Raw genomic sequence first — 18,944 nt, 5'->3', positions numbered from 1 at the left:
TGGAGCGGAAAAGTATTTCCAGAGATATTTCATATTTTGCTGATGTAACTGAAATTCAGCAACTGCTGCTTCTTGTGTTACAAGTCTTTACATCAGAAATCAGATTTAATGCACAAATTACATAAACACGGGAAGACAACTAATACTCTAAATATAAAAATGCTTTCGCAACTACAGCCTGAAAACGTAGATAAAGTTTCATAATTACAAGAATTATCTCTTTTTGAACATTCTTTTGGTTTAGATAGGGCATGATTTCGATTTCCCCCTGCCCCAAGCTAAAGGAGGATTATTCCAGTAACTCATTAAGGAATTCATTAAAGCATTATTCAGAAAACAACCATTGTCAGAATAGCCTTGGGATCTTCCACAGGCCAGAAAACAGAATTTAAAATGGTTTTAAGTTTACAAAAAAAGATATGCTAACTTTTCCGGGGTCCATCTCCCTGACAAGGCCCATAAAGAGCAGCCCATGTTCTTCACAGAGATGGTGATTAGCTGCCACCAAATCTTGTGAAAGTTTCAGGCCTGAAGGAAGGAGAAGAGCAGAGCTAAGACTGACATCTTTAATAGAGCAAATACTTTAAAACTGGATTAGCACTCATTCCTCAGCTGAGCTTCGATTCATTAATATAAGTCAGCTTTCAGCTATTTATCTAAAGCTGGACACATCTACAGGTATTTAACAAGATGTATTGGATTTCAGTCCTGAAGGGCCACTAAAGGATTAGACAAAGTGTATCCTGCATGTTCTCTACAACCAATACTGGACAAACTCCAGAACACAAATATTTCAAAGAAAAAAATCGTTGCAATGCTTATGCCTGTAGTTGAAAGCTGACAGAAAGGCTTCCTGGAGATGTTCGTCTAAGTTGCAACCAGTTTACTTTCCCCTTTCCTGAAAGCTCTGCCTAGGTAGAAAGGAAATTGCATTTATTATATAAGGAAAGCTGCGCCAAGTATGGCAAACAGTCTAAACTTAACAACGCATCAGTGCACCTAAATGAAGCATTTATGGCAATAAGAGACAAAGAAAACTACAAAACCCACTAAGGTACTACTTGAAATTCAGGTGGAAATTCAGAAATGTTTTTCCCCCTGAAATAATACTAAACCAAAAACATTAAATCAGGACCTTGGCCTACTGTCACTACCATGCTTGTGCACGATATACAGTGTAAATATTTGTCTTGTGAAAATTTCCCCTCCCCTTTTATCTTCTAGAAACAAGAGTGTTAATTAACAGCTGAAAAATCCCTAAATTAACTGAAAACTTATTCTGCAGAGTTAAATACTCTGTATTACACCATAGGCAAACAGCTGCCTATAGGAAGCATGTGCTCTGTGAGGAGGGGAAACAAAAAGTATTTTGGTAAATCCCTACAGGAATAATTTCTCAGAACAATCCTGGTTTGTAATGTTGTCACTGACCTGAACAGAAAAAGCAAACAGGAGTACACGCTTGCTTCTGCTTATCCGGTATCTTTATCCCTTTCCAATCTGTTGCTTGTAACTAGTGTTTATTGAGAGAGAGCAATAGTGGATGCTGAGTAAACGGAGCATAATCAAGCACATGCCTACAGTCAAATTCAGGTCATCCATTTAGGAAGAAGTGTGCTTCATCTACCAGTCCCTTAGCCCTGCTTCGGGGGATGCCAGGCCCGGCGAAGCACAGAAATGCATCCCCTCAGCAAGCAGGGAATTCAAAGTATACAAAAAAGTAAATAAATAAATTTTAAAAGGATATTAAAAACTATATAAAAGTATATTAATATATATTTTATATATAAAAGCATATCAAAAATAAAACTCTAATCTGGACGTACAGTAGGGTATGTTGTCTCTAGCAGAGTGAATAGGCACGTGTTTTCTCAAAATGGTAAATCACTGATAAATACATCGGCAAATACCGCATGGGCACTTTTCCTCCAAACCTCTCTCACAACATAGCATCACTAAAAATTCCTAAAAAATGCTTTTTTCCTGAAAGCATTTCCTTCCCTACTTATGGCACAAATATGCAAGCACAGGATCACCAACCCTCTTCGCAAACAGAGCCTCCACGTGCCACACCACTCACCGCAGCTGTGGAATATAAATCTGGCATTCCACAAAAGCCTTAAATCTGTCCTAAACCACCGTGGTCCTCCCTCGAGCAGCAGAAACGAAGCAGCACTGCTTGGCCGTAGGAGTTCCTGTGCTTTCAACAGCACTGCTCTTTGCAGATTCCTATCCCCGTTTTCAAAGAGCCACTACAAGGGCAGATCTCAGTTTCCAAACTTATATAGCGTGACCTAAGTATCACCACTTAGTCCACCAACTCGTTATACCCCTTCCCTAGTAAAAAAAATATGTATTTCTGCGTACCTGGTTTGAAGATACATGTATATATGCCTTTTGAAAAGCTATCCCAGTCTCAGAGAGGCACTAAAACACCCTAACCTTAACACGTGGCCAAAGTCCATCCTGTTTCAACGCACCTAAAATCAGGCTAATTATCATTTGCCTTGTCATGATACGCAACAAAAACTCACCCAGTAACAAACAAAAATACAGTAACTCCCAACTGGTGTGGGTGGCTCACAGTAGAATCGGTTTAGTTTGTAGGCTGGGTTTTTTGTTTGCTTCTTACTGCTTTTTTTTTTTTTTTTTTTAATTAATGCAGGTGTAGACTCACACCCTACACAGTACAGAGCGTATCTGAGCAGCTAGCATGACACTGGCTAAGGACTGAGACCGACAGATACTATCTCAAGTGCTTGCAGCACCGTGTTCACTCGGGAAGAAGCTTAGGTGCACCCAGACATGCCACAGAAGTGCAGAAAATGTAGATACACAGTCACAGAAGTAGTGATTATTTTTAAAATGCTAGTGTCCTTGACATACACGTTATCTTTGACCTAATACATGGCATCAGGAAGCACCCACCCAGGCATCACGTGCTGTCCTGAAGTAGTAACACTCAACCAACAGATATCCAGCCCTTTCTCCATCAAGGCTTTGAATTTATGAAGCTATCCAAAGCCAGGAGCAGTCTGCCTGCCAGGCAGAGCTCACACAGGCTTACTGATCACGCAAGGGCACGACTGCCCATGTTTTGTGGTGACTCATTAAAAGCAACAGAGGAAAATAGAGTCAGCATCCTGAAAATTAACCGGATCTCACACAGAGCACGAGACCTGTAGCTGGGAAGTTCTCCTGTATCTGACCATGCACAGACACACGTGGCACTATTTTTCTATTTCACCATTTAAAATAAAAAAATCTAAACAAAGAAACCCAACAAAACAGGATCTCACACAGAGCATTAGCCCTGTAGCTGGGAAGTTCTCCAACATCTGACCATGCATAGACACACATGGCACTATTTCTCTGTTGCACCATTAAAAAAAAAAAAAGGATTAAACTATCACACTAGTGGTCTAATTACTCCATGTCTGCATGTATTGTTGAACACAAAGGCGTTTTAAATATGGTATTTGTAGTAACTGCAAGTAGCACCGGTTCTACCTCTTACTGGAGTTTTAAGCGCAAAGGAGAAGGGTCAAACGACAGCAGAAGTCAAGAGGATTTGGATGTCATTAGAGCGACTTCATGCTATCTCAGAAGCACTATTCAGGCTCACAGACTTCCTAAAGCAACTCATTACCTGTCCCCTCCACTGGTGTAAAGAAAAACACCAATGTTATGATTTTTGTATCATGCTAAAAGCAGGAAATGGGAGACTGAGCAGCCACACGCCGCAGTTGGGACACTGCGGGTACGGAGCAGACAGAAGCAGCTCCCAGGGCTCTCCGAAAGCCCCCGAGGTTCCTGCTGAGGAAGCCATACACCCACGTGGCCATCTCCCCCCACCACGGCCCTCCCCACCGGCTCGGGGCGAGAGACAAAATAGAGAGCCAGGCACTGAGATGAAGGAGAAGGATACGCGGCATCAGGAGTGGCAAAAAGCTACTTCAATTAAGCTGATGGTTTTCCTGTTTCGGATGGTTCCCCGTATGTTAATCTAATAATTGCATTATCCCAGTACATCCACTCCCGTTCCTCATCCAACCTCCCCGCACGCCGAGGCCTCAATTCTCTCAGGAAGCGGAGCTGAGTCACGCTCGCAACTGCTCGCTGAGATAATGCCCCTGCACCACACAGCAGCGCTCCTCGTTTTAAGGCAGTAAGTTTAGTTTACCCACATGCTGGACATCCAGCATCATCTACAAACCCCACCGTGCAGGGCGGAATGGGTCGAGCAGGAGGAAAGTTTCTTAACACACCTGCATCCTACCACAGTTTCAGTATAGGTGTGTCGCAGTAATTTATTCCTGCTGCATCACAGCCAGCAAATCCTTGGGACTGGAGATGTGAAGCAAGTTTAGCTGTGCGCAGGCACACACTAGTCAGGAGGTGAAAAAAAAAAGTGTGCGTATATATTATATATACACATGCATATTTTATATACACACATTTTGTATATATACACACACAAGTATGTATACATACACACATTTCTGAGCTCCCACACTGTGACATAAATAATGTAAGCCACAGCAGATACTTTCCTGTTATTTCTCCTTCAGTGAAGCACACACACCAAGTATATTACATGTATGTATCACTAAGACAGCAGTTCATTGATCCTGTTTGGGAACAGGCAGATGTTTCTGTTCACTGTCTGATGCAATGTCATTCTCCAGGCCTGGCCATGGCAAATAGGAAGAAAAAAATACTCATATGTTAGGATGTTCAGCTTAACAGTGCCTCCTCCATCTCTGTTTGGGACTGTGCAACTCCTGCATCAATTCTCCACAACCTGAAAGTTTCCTAAGTAGCCAAAAACAAAACATCAGAAGTCTCGCAGTGTACAGAAGCGTCCTTTTTCAACAACACAAAGACATGTAAAACACATGTAACCAAGATGAATATTCATCTTCCTCAGGAGGAAATCCAGAGACACCAAAAAGAAGCTATGCCTCCCAAAACAGCCTCTAACAGCATAGCACAGGCCAGTGAATCACAACATTCAATTAGCTCTAAACCCAATTTTATCTCCTTGCAACACTACATTTACTTTCAACTCTCACATCCCTGCAGTTCAGCAGAGAAATACCCTAATTTTGCTGAGGATCATCCCTCTCACCTAACTTTTGGGAAAAAAAAACTATCATAGAAAAACAAGACTGTTAGTAAACCACGACAAACTTCTCTCCAGAGCAGTGGACGCAAAAATTTTCAGTTGAGCACTTTCTGAAACAGTGAAACACTATTTTTTTTCTTAAATTATATTTAAGCCTAGTTCTCTTACTACACATACAGCTTTCCACACTGGATATCCAAATATACTTAAAGTATAACTTAAAATACTCAGTTTATTGCACACTTCTTACGCTTTCACCCTTTCAAAAATCACTTCCAAGACATCGATTCCTGGAAATCCAGGTCTGGGCAGCAATCGCCTCCGCTACAGTAGCACAAATGAGTTCCTGCAAAAGAGGAACTTGCTTTCGAGCGTCACTGGTTTGTAACACTAGCATACACTACGTGACAATTTAGTCATCCCAGTCCTTCAGGAATACTCTACCTATCCCACACCACGAAGCAGGTTATTTGGAAGACTTAACGAGCGACTGCCATCTGTAGCACTTCTGCTTCCGTGTAGTTTATCCTGCATCCTCAGCGCTGAAATTACTCGCAGGTCTCACACAGTGTACCCAGCCACCTAGGATTTGCTAGTAATTTAAAAGCCATGGTCTCATTCTCTAGGGATGCGCATACAGAATTTAAAATTAATTCCCGAAAAATCACCTGGGCTCTACTTAGACCCAGAAACGCCCTTATTCCTTCTCACGCTGCTTACACAAGGCTTAGCTATGGGTAAATAGGAAAAGTAAACTGTTCTTCACAACCAACAGAATCCAACTGTGGCGGACATTCGATTTTCAAATGGAATAGTCACATTTATCATTTCCTTCCTCAAGACAAATGCTCTCGCGCACGCCAATAAAGTTTTCTTCTCCGTAAGCCCGAAAAGAAGCTTTTGATCAAAATGAAACATCTTCAAAATGAAGACGGGCCCTCTGGGCACAGCCCTGCCCAAAACCACCCGAGTTCGGTGCCGTTTAACTAGACCGGGGACGTTCTAACCACCGGCGGAGAACAATCCCCCTCTGTTTGGGAGGGACGGAAGAAGCAAGAGGACGAAATGGATCCCCGGACAGCAGCAGCGCGGGGGGAAACCCCTCATCTGTATGAAAATCACACTCTCTGCCACACGAAGAGCCTCTTCCCTCGGCAGCCTCACAGCCTTCCTCGGCCGAGGATGAGGGAGCCGCGGGCATCGCCTCCCACCGCCCCTGCGCAGCTCCCGCCGCGGATCCGGCACTGGATCCTGTTCAGCTGCCACCGCGGAGGGGAAGGGGGGGGGGAGGAAAAACCAAGGTAAAAATAACTCCAAGCCCTCTTCTATTCAGACAAAGCAGCCGTCGGGAAGAAAAAAAGAAACAGGAGGAAGAGAAAAGGCAGTTTCTGTAGCGAGACTGACTCGAGCGCAGGTTACCCGGCGCTTCCAGGCAACTTCTAAACTTTCGCTCAGCTCAGCACCGCCCCGCCGGGCCGGGGGCTGCAGCCGCGGGGCGAGCCCGGGGATATCGGCCCCCACCCCCGGGGGACACCGGCCCCCTCCGGGGGGGCTCCGCGCCGGCCCCGCGGCCGAGGCGGTTTCCTGAGGCGGCGCGGGGGAAGCGCGGCCCAGGCACGGCCGCCCGGAGCGGGGCACCGCCGGGGACCGGCTCCCGGGGAGGGAAGGGGGGAGCGGGGAGCGGGGAAGGCCCGCGGCAGCGCCACAGGCGGGAGCGGGGCCGGGAGGGTCCTCACCTACGCCGTATTTTTCCTCCCTTTTGGTGGGAACCCAGCGGGTCATGGCGCTGGGGAGGGGGGGAGCGGCCGGACCGGGCGGGGATGCGAGCGCCCCGCTCCTACGCCGCCATTTTCCAACCGCGGGACGGGAAAAGTTTCTACCGACGGCGGAGTCATGTGGTGCGGGCGGAGCCAGCGGCCTGGAGCGCCGGCCGGCCGCCGCGGGGGAGGCGGGGGCTGAGGGGCGAGCGGGCCCGGCGGGAGTCACCCGCGAGGGGCGGGAGGGGGCCGCAGCCCCCGGCACCCCCTGGTGAGGGGAAAGGCCGGCCGCGTCCCGCCCGGCTCCTGCACAGAGCAGCGCGGGACAGGGGGTGCCCCCGGCCGCCCCCCTAACGGTGCGATTGTACTCCAGCTCCACCTGGCCTTACTCTGAGCGAAAGTTTCTTCACCTGCGCAAAAGCAGGTCTGTGTAAAGCCAGGCCGACCTCCCCTCAGCGCCACATTGCCAGGCAGAGCCAGCAGGAGGATCCCGATCCTCCTCAGGACACTTATTCCTAAAAAAAAAAATAATCACTGGTTTCTTGGTTATTTTTTTTGTTTCCTGTTCCGAGCCCTTCAGCCACCTGGCCCTCAAGGATTTCTATCTGCGTCCTTCCCAGAGATCCAGCGTTCAGACAAAGGTTTTGCCCTAAGGTTTGAAGGCATCAGGCTCTCTGCCTGTGGGTGTTGTCGGGTTGATGAGCGCGCCTTTCCAAGTAAATCCTCTCTTAGCCATAAAGATTAGAAAACTTATGATTTCTAAACCTAAATCAAAAACCTGGTCCAAGCTTAACATCACCTGGCTAATTAGAGTGTGGGATGCGCCGTTATGAAAGAATGAGCTTCCCTATTCCCAACCCTCATACTCTTAGAGACCCAGGACCGTGATTTAAAGAAGAGTCTTTATCAAAAGGAGAATAAACTGTAAAAGTCAGCAGAAAGCTGAAAGATAGCACTTAAGAGAAAGAGGTGAAATGTCTGACCGACCATCGTTTGTTAGGACTAGTCCTCCACCGAAGGACATTCCCTGTACCACAAATACAAGAATGAAAATGAAAATCAGGGTTGAATCTCTTTTCTGTCCTATTTTCTTGAATCATTAGGAATGCAGGGGGCCACTTTCTGCAACAGCATTTGTTACTTTCAGGTTATAAGATCAAGTGCTCAGACATCTGAAGGAGTCTACTCCTCTTGGCCGTGTACCTTCCCTTTTCTCATTCTTGTGATTTTTTGCCCAGGTCACCACCTACACGTTCAAACTAATCTAAATTTCACTGCTCCTGTCCTGCAGAATTCAAAGGCCATTGTGATAGAGCAAACTACTGCACCTTTATACATCATGCCCGGGAGTGAGAAGATCAAAAGGTTTTCAAAGTCGGCTTCGTGGCTCGTCAGCTTTTCCTTGCATTAATGGGTAAATGATTAGAGTCTTACCAAAGACAACTTACAAGTGAGCTCTTTGATTTAACAGGCTTATTTTTATAAGATAAATCAAAGTGAATTAACTGAAATAATGGACATACTTGCCCTATTCCTATAGTCATCTTTTTTTCCACACAAGGGAAAGGAGAAGTGAAATGGAAAAGCAATGCAATAAGATTTCTTTCTCATGAGGAGTGTTTTGCGGTTTTATACAAGTGATGCATTATTTTTGTGGCGCTGCTGAATAGGTGCAGCGAAACTGCCGAACCTGCTTGGGCATTAGCTGATTTAGAGATTTTGAAGACTATTAGTGTAATAATCTGTAAATCAGGGAACCTGACGGACTTTCCATTTAGATTACTGATAACCAGGAATCGCTTCCGTGAAGGTGGTGGTACCTTTTGCAGCTACTGGGTGTGAGCAGGGGATACAAAGCAGCACTCTGGAGGTAATTTAAACTTGTATATAGCTTTAATTAGCTAATAAATGGACCTATGGCTATATTCTATCCTTTCTGGGCCTTCAGCTTAAAATCTAAAACCCAAACTGTGGTATTTGTTTCTAATTTGAGGGAGGCTAAAAGAGCCTGTTTGCCTTCATGAGAAATGTACTACTGACAACCCTTCTTCAGGTGTTACTTAAGGGTTAGATTAAATTCAGATATAGATGAGCACTCCTTAGTCTCAGTTTACATGTATGCCTGGACTAAATGGGAATTCTATATACCTAAGTACACTCCTAAGGCAGGAAGTACCAGATTCAATAAAAGGGAAGCTAAAGAATTACTTACAGCTTCTACATATTAAATCCATGTTCTGTATTACAATAGCAAAATTTATTTTGACGTCAGTGGAAAAAGAGGTTTGTCCTGTTGTCTGATCATGGTCTATAACAGTCAACATGACTAAATCCCATGGCCAACATAAAGCCTCACTGATACTGATGCAGGTCTCTATTCATTTTATTACTTTCCACATTTTCATTTTAATGAAAACATGTTACAAATAGAACTAATGCCATTATAATTTTGATAGCCTGTAAAAAATACTCCTCCTAATTCACAATGCATAGATATCCCAATGCAGCTTTTTTTATAGCTAGGAAAAAATTGGTGACGGGATAGGACTGTAAAATTGAGAAAATAAAAGATTTTTATTTTTTTCCAGCAAACATAATATAAATGATCCTCCTGAAAAATATATTTCATTAAACTGTAAAATGTTCAAGCTGACATATTTTACGTATCTCAGGCACAATATGTTTCTTCACACTGCATATATGTTTTTCATTAACAAAGAGGAAACTGAAAAATGCTTCTTTCCATAAAATCTGAAAGTTTTATCACATCATCATGTCATCTCTTTGGATTCTCACCTTATTTTTTCTAATGCATCACATCATTGAATTAGAGGCACTTCTCTTGGAGCAAAGAAACATTCCTTTTCATAACATTAACTCCAAGAAATCCAAGTGCAGTATTTGGCCATGAATGAATTTGAAATTCTTGTCACAGAGATTAGGAGTATCTTTCGAAGAGGATGAATGGAAACAGAACTGTTACCTTGCATGAAATATATTTACAATAAATAAGAGATACTCTATAAAATGTACAGATGCAATCGAGTTATATTTCATACTTACTGTATATGACTAAAAAAGAGGAATGTTTGTTCCATCTCACTTAAATATCACAGGTTTTGCAATAATTTTTTTTCATTGTCAGGCCTTGTAGGTAAATTCAACGTTTTCAGTCAAAACATGTAAGTAGTTATTCTACGCACACAAAGCAAATTCCTCTTGGAAATATTCCTCCCAGGAGGTGGAGGACTCATAAAATTATATAATAAATAACTGTTTTGCTTTTCTATTTCTATTAAAGATATTCTGTTAGAAATGTTATTGCTTCCATTCCAGATACTCATCATGTATTTTTTCTGTACAATTTTCATTTGGAGTGAATGACCTCTATGCTCTAGATCATTTCTTTGATGAATGACTACCTATGTTCCATGTTTGGGTATACAGAAAGAAAAAGATTTTTATATCTGATGGAAAGACACTTTTTGAAAATACTAAATTTTTTATAGTGTATTGCTCTTAATCAGAATGGAAATAAAATTAAGTTTATGAATTTGTGTTACAAAAATTACTTCAGCCTTGGGTTTACAAGTACCTGATATAGGCATAATTATCGTGGGGATCACGGATGAATGTGAACAATTTTCAGAGAGAATTAAGAAGCCAAAACTGAATTTCCTTTGATGTTCCTGTTGGCTTCAGCCAGCCAAGGTGTGGCTTTTATAAACCTGGACTGAAGTTTTACAATAGCTAGAGGGAAGTTTTGTTCTCTTCCAGGCTTTGCCCAGGTGTTTTTGCAGTATGCTCAGTAATCTTTGATCTTCTTCTAACTTTTATTTTGATCATCTATAGGTGCATCTTAAGCTTTTCCTCTAGTAGGGTGACATTTGGGATAACCAGCATGCTGGGTGCAGGACTTCAGTTGCCAGCAGAGATATTCAAAGGCAACATCTGAATTTAGAGAGTTCTGTGACATTTACTGCATTCATTGCACTGTGTAGTATCTTTCAGCGGGGTTAAAGAGAGCACCTCTCCTTCCCTTCTGCTGACTCTTAATCAACATTTACTTCCTTCTTGCATTTGAATTTTTATATTCACAGATTATGGAACTAGTAGGAATAAAAAGGCTGATTAATTATTTTTGAGTTCAGAAAGGAGATAAAAATATTAATTTATTACATAATATTTTTTTATTAAACTGTTCATGTTTTAGCCTAAAAAATGTGGCTTGGTTGTATGTAAAGAAAGTGATTGTTTCATAAGTTATGTTCCTTTGCAAATACTTCAGACTCTTCCTACTGTATTATACTGAAAGTGATACAATGAACAAGACACCTTCAGTGAGCTTGATGTTTAAATGCAAATATGTGAACATCCCCTAGTTACTCTGCATAAATACACAAGGGTTTCCAAAGTGATGTGTTTTAGGGAGGATATGATTATCATAGATACAGCCTAGTTTATACCTTGGTACATCATCTTGTGCTCTAGAATAAAAAAAAAAAATAAAAATTACATGAGTTTTACAGTGCTACAATAAATGTAAGTGGCTTCATTTCTACAAAAGGGGGAAATCTGTTTTCTGCTCATGGTAGAGCGTGAGATTTTACATTCTTCAGAGAAAAAGTGCAATGAGATTTTACAAGGAGTGAGTCTCTATCCCTGTGTGCTCTGCATAAATATAATTTATATGAGTAGTACGTCTTGTTCTGTCAGAAGCATCTCAGGCATCACCCTCAGTAGCATGTTCATTTGATTGACGGTGTGTACATTGGACATTGGGAGATAACTAGTTAACTCTCGAGGAATGGTTGCCTTGCTAATGAGAACTTCCTCTGGAGGGTGGTGAAGCAGCGAAGCGCTGTATTTACCCTACTGTCACCCTCCTGAGGGAGGATGGTTATTCCTGCAGGACGGAGGCAGCTGAAGTACCTAGGAAATCATTTCAGCAATTTCAGTTCCATCCAACTTCACTGCCGCCCAGAATTTCACCCAATCTAGGCATACATTTTTATTTTCATCTGAAATACTTAGCAACATGAGCAAAACACTCTCAGTCCCGTGAGTGATAAGTTGTAAACTCCAAAGCACAAAACCCCTCGATTTTTCATCAGTTCCTTATGAGGGCTGGACTTTAACCCTTGCTTAACAGCAACAGACTCACACCCATGCATAAGTGCTCAGGAGTATCATTACAAATTCTACAGTCAAGCCCAAAGCAGTTAAGGGAAAGGGTAGTACATATGACTTCAAAATATAAGCTAACATATAGTTTACTATTGTTTAGTGGCAACCTAGTCCTCTGCAATAGCTTTAAATAACCAACACTATAAGTTTTTATGTGGTTTTGGTTTGGGTTTTTTTTTTTCTGTTTAGTGTTTACTGGTACATTTTTCATATATTTGGTATTTATACTCACAATGAGATTATGAACTGCGTTTATGTACTCTTTGGCAAATTCAATGGTAACTGAGAAAACAAAATGCTGTAAGTAACAATTTAGGGAAGAATCCTTCCCGGAGACCAGTCGTTGTACTTTGTAAACTCCAACAGATCTATGATTTTATGTTCAAGTCTCATAATAAAAATCAGGACCATTTTCCAAGAAAAGTGAGAAACATATTTTCTGGGACTATATTCTGGTAAAATCCTTATTTATGGTAAGCTAGATATGTAAGCTATAATGATCAGACAGAAGAGAACTAGCTCAAGATGAAAACATACATTATTGCCGTTAATAATGCTTAGCACTTACATAGCACTTAACATTTTGAAAGCACTGAACAAATACTAACTCTCTCTTGTGAGACAGAAAGGTGTCCTTACCTCCATTTACAACTGAGAGGCAGCTGAACTAAGGCCAGCTTTTTGAATTGCGACAGGCATTCAAAAATTGAGAAACTCCGAGTATCAGACCACTTCTGTCACCTCTTGATTATGTGATTTTCCTAAGGCCAAAAGCGACACATGAGCCGGGGTAGGGTTAGATTTTATGATTTCCTCAGCCTGCAGACGACGTTACCTCTCATCTTTTGATGAACGATACGAGATGACAACGAGAAATGACAATGAAAGGACATGATGTGCTAGCACCTGCTCTACGGTTTGAGAAACGAGTTACTGAAATATGAAGTAGTTGAAGCAACAGTGAAGATGATTTTGCAGAAACAAAGAACCGGGACAGATTCACAGAAATGGCCTGCATGTATAAAAAAAGTGTTAATTTTTAAAGAAGTAGTAAAAACACCCTATCCATTTTTTATCTAAAATGTATAGCCATTTGAGCCCTGACAAGAACGGGTTAGAAAGAACAGGAGGATGCCCAGGAGACTGGATGTAGTGCAGGAAGCTGACGTCGCTTTCGACAACAGCTTGATCTAAAGCAGTCACAGAATCACAGAACTGTCTAGGTTGGAAAATCCCTTGAAGATCATCCAGTCCAACCATCAACCCAACATTAACACTTCCCAGTTGGCAAACCCGACATCAGCAGCTACAGCCCAGCGCGCCGGGAGTTGCCCAGCACTGACAGTCATGGTCCAGAGGCAAGCGGTCCCCATTATCTCTCCCTCTCTCTCTGCTGGCATGCCTCCAAAAACTGGTTTCTAAATGTATTTCTCCCTAAATGGACTGCCAGGCTTTTCTACTCTCCTGTAAAGGTGTCAGGACTGGTTTTCTTAAGAGCCTTTTAAAAGGCTTTCTGGGATGTACCATAAAATAACGGTTTTGCTGCTTCCCCCGGCTTTGGATGGAGTCCTGCTGTTCGCCCACTGGCAGGGTAGATGATGGGATGGGAACTGCACGCTTTCCCGCCGTGTTGGCGTGACAGGTCCGGTTCCATCTGGGAAAAAAACAAACGTTTCCATTGAACCTTGTACCTCACAATGGATTAAAGTAGCTCAGAATAGCTTCTCCAAAATGAGGTATTATTTATTCACCTGGGAACATAGAGCAAGCCAAGAACTCAACTACTTGGTTTTGATCTTCTATAAATGTTAGCCTTTCTTTCCAAGATTTTTTCCTATATTGGCACAGTCAAAAAGTTTAAAAATGAAGCTTGTCTATCCAAATAAACCCCACATGGTGACTAGCTCACACCGTTTTAACTTTGACTTTTTCTTACCACACAATTTTTTTGTAATTCTGATACAGTCTCCTTTTGGCTATTAATAGTAAACATTAACTGATAAATATGAAATAGCTTGTGACCGGGTCCACCAGGACAATTTTGAAATTTACTTAGGCATAAATAGTCCGTTCTGAAACTAGCTGCGTTCTCTTCCAATCACATAAGATCCAGGATCCTGGAAAAGTGAAGACAGATACTGCCTACGTTTTGCATGGGTCTCAAGTGGGAGGCAGGTTCAGTTTTCCACTTTGAGCACGGAGCTATTTTGCAATTACACTGCAGCTGGCTAGCAAACATTAAACAGTGCTTTGCTACGCCTAGAAAAAAAGAGAAGGGCTGATCTAATTCTCAGTGCCTTCCTTTTGTCTGACTTAGAGAAGCAGCTCAAAATTCTCTCCTGTCATGCTGGAAAAAATGTCACATTTTTATTTTCATGAGGATCCTGCACTGAGATGAGTCAAATACAGTAAAGCTGGGTTCTGTATTCCCGAGCTTGCTCTGGATGTGCCAAAACTTCAACTTGCAAACTGTTTGTGTGGAGCTGTTTGGAAATAGAAAGTTGTGAGCACTGTTCCTCCCTCTCTAATCAGAAGTTGTTTGTGTCACCCATAGTAACTACTCACGTACATGCATTGATGGTGTTTGAAATGGAAATACAGAAGTCCTTGTCTGAAAATAAGGAAATCTTCCTCCTCACCAGAAGCCTCTGCCTGAAAAAATGATGATTTACTTACTTGATAGAGAAACACTGATAAAGCGAACCATTTTCCAGACCATTTTGAATGTTCGTCATCTATTTGTATATGGATATGTACATGTATCTATAAAATACATATATTTCCATAAACTGCAATAAAAATATTAATATTCTGGACAGGAATCCAATTTTATCTTTAAGCAGCATTTGCAGGGGATTGTTAAATCATATAATGGAAGCTTTGTCTAGACAGTTTTCTCACTGGCCAACTTAATTTTTTTACTTTGATTGTTTTTAATGTATTTCCTGGAACAGAAAGTCCCAATAATTTGTTTACAACCTTTTCTGGAAACTATGTCAGTTTTATATTATTCAGAACTGATAATAATTTTTCTAAACCAAGCCATATATTCCTGGAGTCTGAATGTTCTCGGAGAGAACTATTAGCTGTAAATTCTCTCAGATTGTTATAAAAAAAGTTATTAGGTTTTGGTTTTTTTTTTTTTTTTTCAAGTGAAACATTATCAAGTGTATTACTTGGAAAGGAACAAAGCTTTCTTTCAATGACTGTGAGATGTTTCCATCTGATGATTTTTACGACGCGCTACGATATATAAAATGACTCAGTGTATTTCACAGTGGAAAATCCAGATTATGACCATTATCAAATCCACCACTGCTAGGACAGTCTCAGCATCCAAGCAGAGACCATGACATGGCTTAAAGTCCCAGCAGTGGTCATCAAAAGAAAGCGTAAGAAATTTTGGGCAGCATTCTTAAGCTGCTGCCTTTGTTCTCTCAGCCCTGGCTCATCAGTGGAAGGACTCACGTTGGTTTTGATGGGCTTTAAGTCTAGATCAGTTCTTGAGTGAACAGGTTTCAGACTTTAGATCTCTCTGAGTCGCAAGCGTTAAACCAACCCTGACAAAATGTTACTGGTTTGAACAATGTGGCAGGGGCTGTTCCTGTGGCCTATAATGTTGTTTTCATTTGGTTTTGAACGCTGCACTTTAATAATGAAGTATTTTGTCCTTCCACTTTCAGGGTGTGTACCTTTGAATCACCTCAAAGGCATAAATAGAATGCTAAGACACTTTTAAAAAGCTGATGTATGAAGCTGAGCTATCACCCAAAGGCCACGAGTTCATTTGCAACACCATTTTTTGGTTTGGATTGTGGGGTTTTTTAAAGGGAATTTTCCTTACACTCTTCCCCTCACCATTTTTTTTTTAAATTTAATTCTCTTTAGCTTCAATCTCCGTGCTCTCTAAGAACTTCTACATCAGTCAGAGAGGAGGAAGTGAAACCCATTAATGAGATGAATAAAGCAGAATGAGTCCTTCCAGGAAAGGAGCTTCCCACCTCCGCAGAGGCACAGGGTGCCGAGGCTCAGCCCCGCCTCGAGCGGTTCGGAGCCCCTGCCCTGCCTGCTGCAAAGCTCTGCGGAGACCACGGTGCTGGGCTGGGCCACCAGGTGCTTGTTGGAGGTTGCCAAACCTGGTAAAGCATTTAGAGGGAAAATGTTTTGCAAGACTCCAGTCATCCCAGTAAGTGCCTGCTGGTGATCCCGCCTGGAAGGCAGCAGCCTGCTCCGGAAGGCTTCTCGGATCCCAGGGGTACACCACGTACATCTGCTGGGAGGTGTTCAAGGGCATACCCCAGATGACATCACCAGATACCTTTGCTTGTAGAAGGGAGGATGGTTTCCACAGCCACACTGCCATCCCCTTCATCCCACCGCCTGCAAATACCACCGCTGCCTTAAAATGCAAAAGATTAACGTTCCAATTTAGAAAGGCCCGTGCTTACGCGCCTATCAAAACTGTCACATTTTGATTGTTCTTTTCATGCTTTAAAACCTCGACTTTTAATTCAACTTCAGAGTAAGAAACACCTTTGCTTGAATTCTTTCTATTTCTATAGCTATATATCTTTAGATTAGACAAGCAGGTACAAGAATTGTCTTGTAAAATTGTAGTTTCCCTTTAATAAGCCACTCTGACAGGCAATTATTCATGCAGTCTGCTCCGTGCTAAATGTTTTTTCATGCTGTGCATCCCTGTCTCTTGATTGCAGGAATGCGCTTCTGTGAATTATAATTACAAGTAAATATGAACTCGTATGTATGAAATGATTTACTAGACCTTCCGCTGCTACATGATATTGATTCTGTTCTTCTGCATTATAAAGATACAGGACTTCTAACAAATAATATGTGTTTTTTCATTCCTTGGATTTTTAAGATTGTTGTTAGTATTTACTGTAAGTTATTTCGACAGAAGTTGGAGACACTATGCATAAAGGATTTCTTCAGCAACAAATTGTTTCTTAATATTTAAATTTCAGGACAAAATTTTTTAAAAAGGTGTTAAAGTTGTTCCTGGAAAAAATGAATTTATTATACAGATGTAACAAGGCGAATCCAATTCACCTTTATTTCATTTTTAGCAGATGCTTTCAGACAAACAAAAGGCATCATGGTAGTGAATGTTGTCTTCAGGTCTGGCAGCTTTCAAAGAGCCATTCAGATTATTTTTATTAGATAAGAATTTTGGATAAAACTGCTCGACTTGTAAAGAGTTGGAGCCTGACTGAAGCTAGTCATCTGGGACGCCTCGTGGCCAGTGGAGAAAGAAGACAGCTGCAGAAAGCACTCATCCTATTTATCTCAGATATATCAGGATGGGATAAATCATCTCCTAATGGTGCCCATCCTTCTCCTTAACTAGACAGCCTATATAGACTATACAGACTATAGACCAGACAACTCTTCAGGTACTGACACTTAAACTATACTTACCAGTAATTGAAAATTCTATGGGATGAATGTATATGTATAACGTTAAAAGATTTTCTGCTGGGGGGGGAGATTTATGCAACCAGCATGTCATATTTAGCTTCATAAAACAGACATTGACTCATGATTAAAAAAAAAAAAAAAAAAAAAGTCTGATCTCACTCTGTATAGATCTGTGTATACTTAGGCCATACCGAGTTAAAATCTAAAACTATGTAAAAACTATGTAATAATGATGTGCCATTTGGCTCTTTGGCTTCAAAAATGAGCTGTATGATAGAAATGCACCAGGAAAGCACAAAAATAGAAATAACATTGGGAGTGGTTTAGGATATAAAGTATTTTTACTCTCGAGACAAATACTGTTGACTGAAATGTCATGCTTCCTCCGAGAAAACATTTGAGGTTACGTAAGGTTCACAGTTGTATTTAATTTTAAAAATAGTATCGCTTACATGGGTATGTAAAAAACAAATCATGCCAAGCAGAAATGATTATTTTTTAAATTAAATTCTAAATTAATGGAAGAAGGGAAGGAAATACATTAAAGCATCTAGAATTTACTAAAGCATTTGACACAGCATGTCTCAAAATTGTGTTTGACAAATGAATCAAAATGGATTATGTAGAAATGCAATTATGAGTACAAGTAATTGGCTGAAGAATGTACTAAGGAGTAACGATAAACATGAGAGTGAAATCCTGGTCCCACGCAGGACTCAATTAGGGTTTCACTACACTGTGTGGAAGGAGGTTTCTGGTGATATGTTGCAGAAACAATTAACTTACTGCGTTGTGTACCTGGCAGAAATGAAGAGTCAAGAAATGACACAAATATTCTTTCCTCAATTCCTGCAACCATTGCTACTACCTTCTCTAGCTGAAGACGTTGGTGGGCAGCAGAGATCTAGAACTTGGCTGTGATCGCAGATAAACGATTTTACATGTCTAGCCTTACTGATTCAGCAGAATTATTTCTCTGATTTACAGTGTTGCAGACAGACTTCAGTGCCCAACATCACCTCCTGTGCAAGGTTGTCACCTTCTGAAGCTGTTTCCCCATGGCTCACCCGTGAATATACTAATTAAACCATCATATTTGCTCACGGCAGGGCAGCAGGAACTTACAGACCCCGTAGTTTTCTGACCTAGCATATCCCTGCTGACTGGATGCTAGGAATCACAACGGAGAAGAAAATTTCCCTTGCCGTAAGGCTAGATGAGAAATAAATCTAAGTTGCTATGTGTCATTTTAGTGATTGCCTTCACAGTGAAGGGCAAACCCGACTCAAATACAAGCTTGGATTATGTATCAAGGAAGCAACAGGCTGGGGTGAAAATAATAATTGCCCTATTTTGCAATTTCACCTTCTGTGTTTAGTTATAGCCCTACAAAGGGAGTGAGAAGTATTGCAATGTGGGGTTGTGGTCTCAGT

The 18,944-nt window shown here is 41.5% G+C and overlaps 1 protein-coding gene across 2 annotated transcripts in view; it reads right to left on the bottom strand.

Annotated features, from left to right (window-relative positions):
• DOCK1 (dedicator of cytokinesis 1) overlaps positions 1–6,974 on the bottom strand; it is a 314,808-nt gene extending 307,834 nt beyond the window's left edge. For both annotated transcript variants that reach the window (XM_074907950.1, XM_074907951.1), the window contains exon 1: positions 6,865–6,974. In XM_074907950.1, coding sequence (XP_074764051.1) covers positions 6,865–6,910 — 46 coding nt within the window. In that variant the 5' untranslated portion in view covers positions 6,911–6,974. The remainder of the gene's footprint in view (positions 1–6,864) is intronic.
• Positions 6,975–18,944: the final 11,970 nt, after the last annotated feature.

This window comes from Athene noctua, chromosome 5 (assembly GCF_965140245.1).
Source record: "Athene noctua chromosome 5, bAthNoc1.hap1.1, whole genome shotgun sequence".
In the NCBI taxonomy this organism is placed as follows: domain Eukaryota; kingdom Metazoa; phylum Chordata; class Aves; order Strigiformes; family Strigidae; genus Athene; species Athene noctua.
The sequence above is the reverse complement of the archived record's forward strand: the minus strand, read 5'-3'. Positions and strand labels throughout refer to the sequence as shown.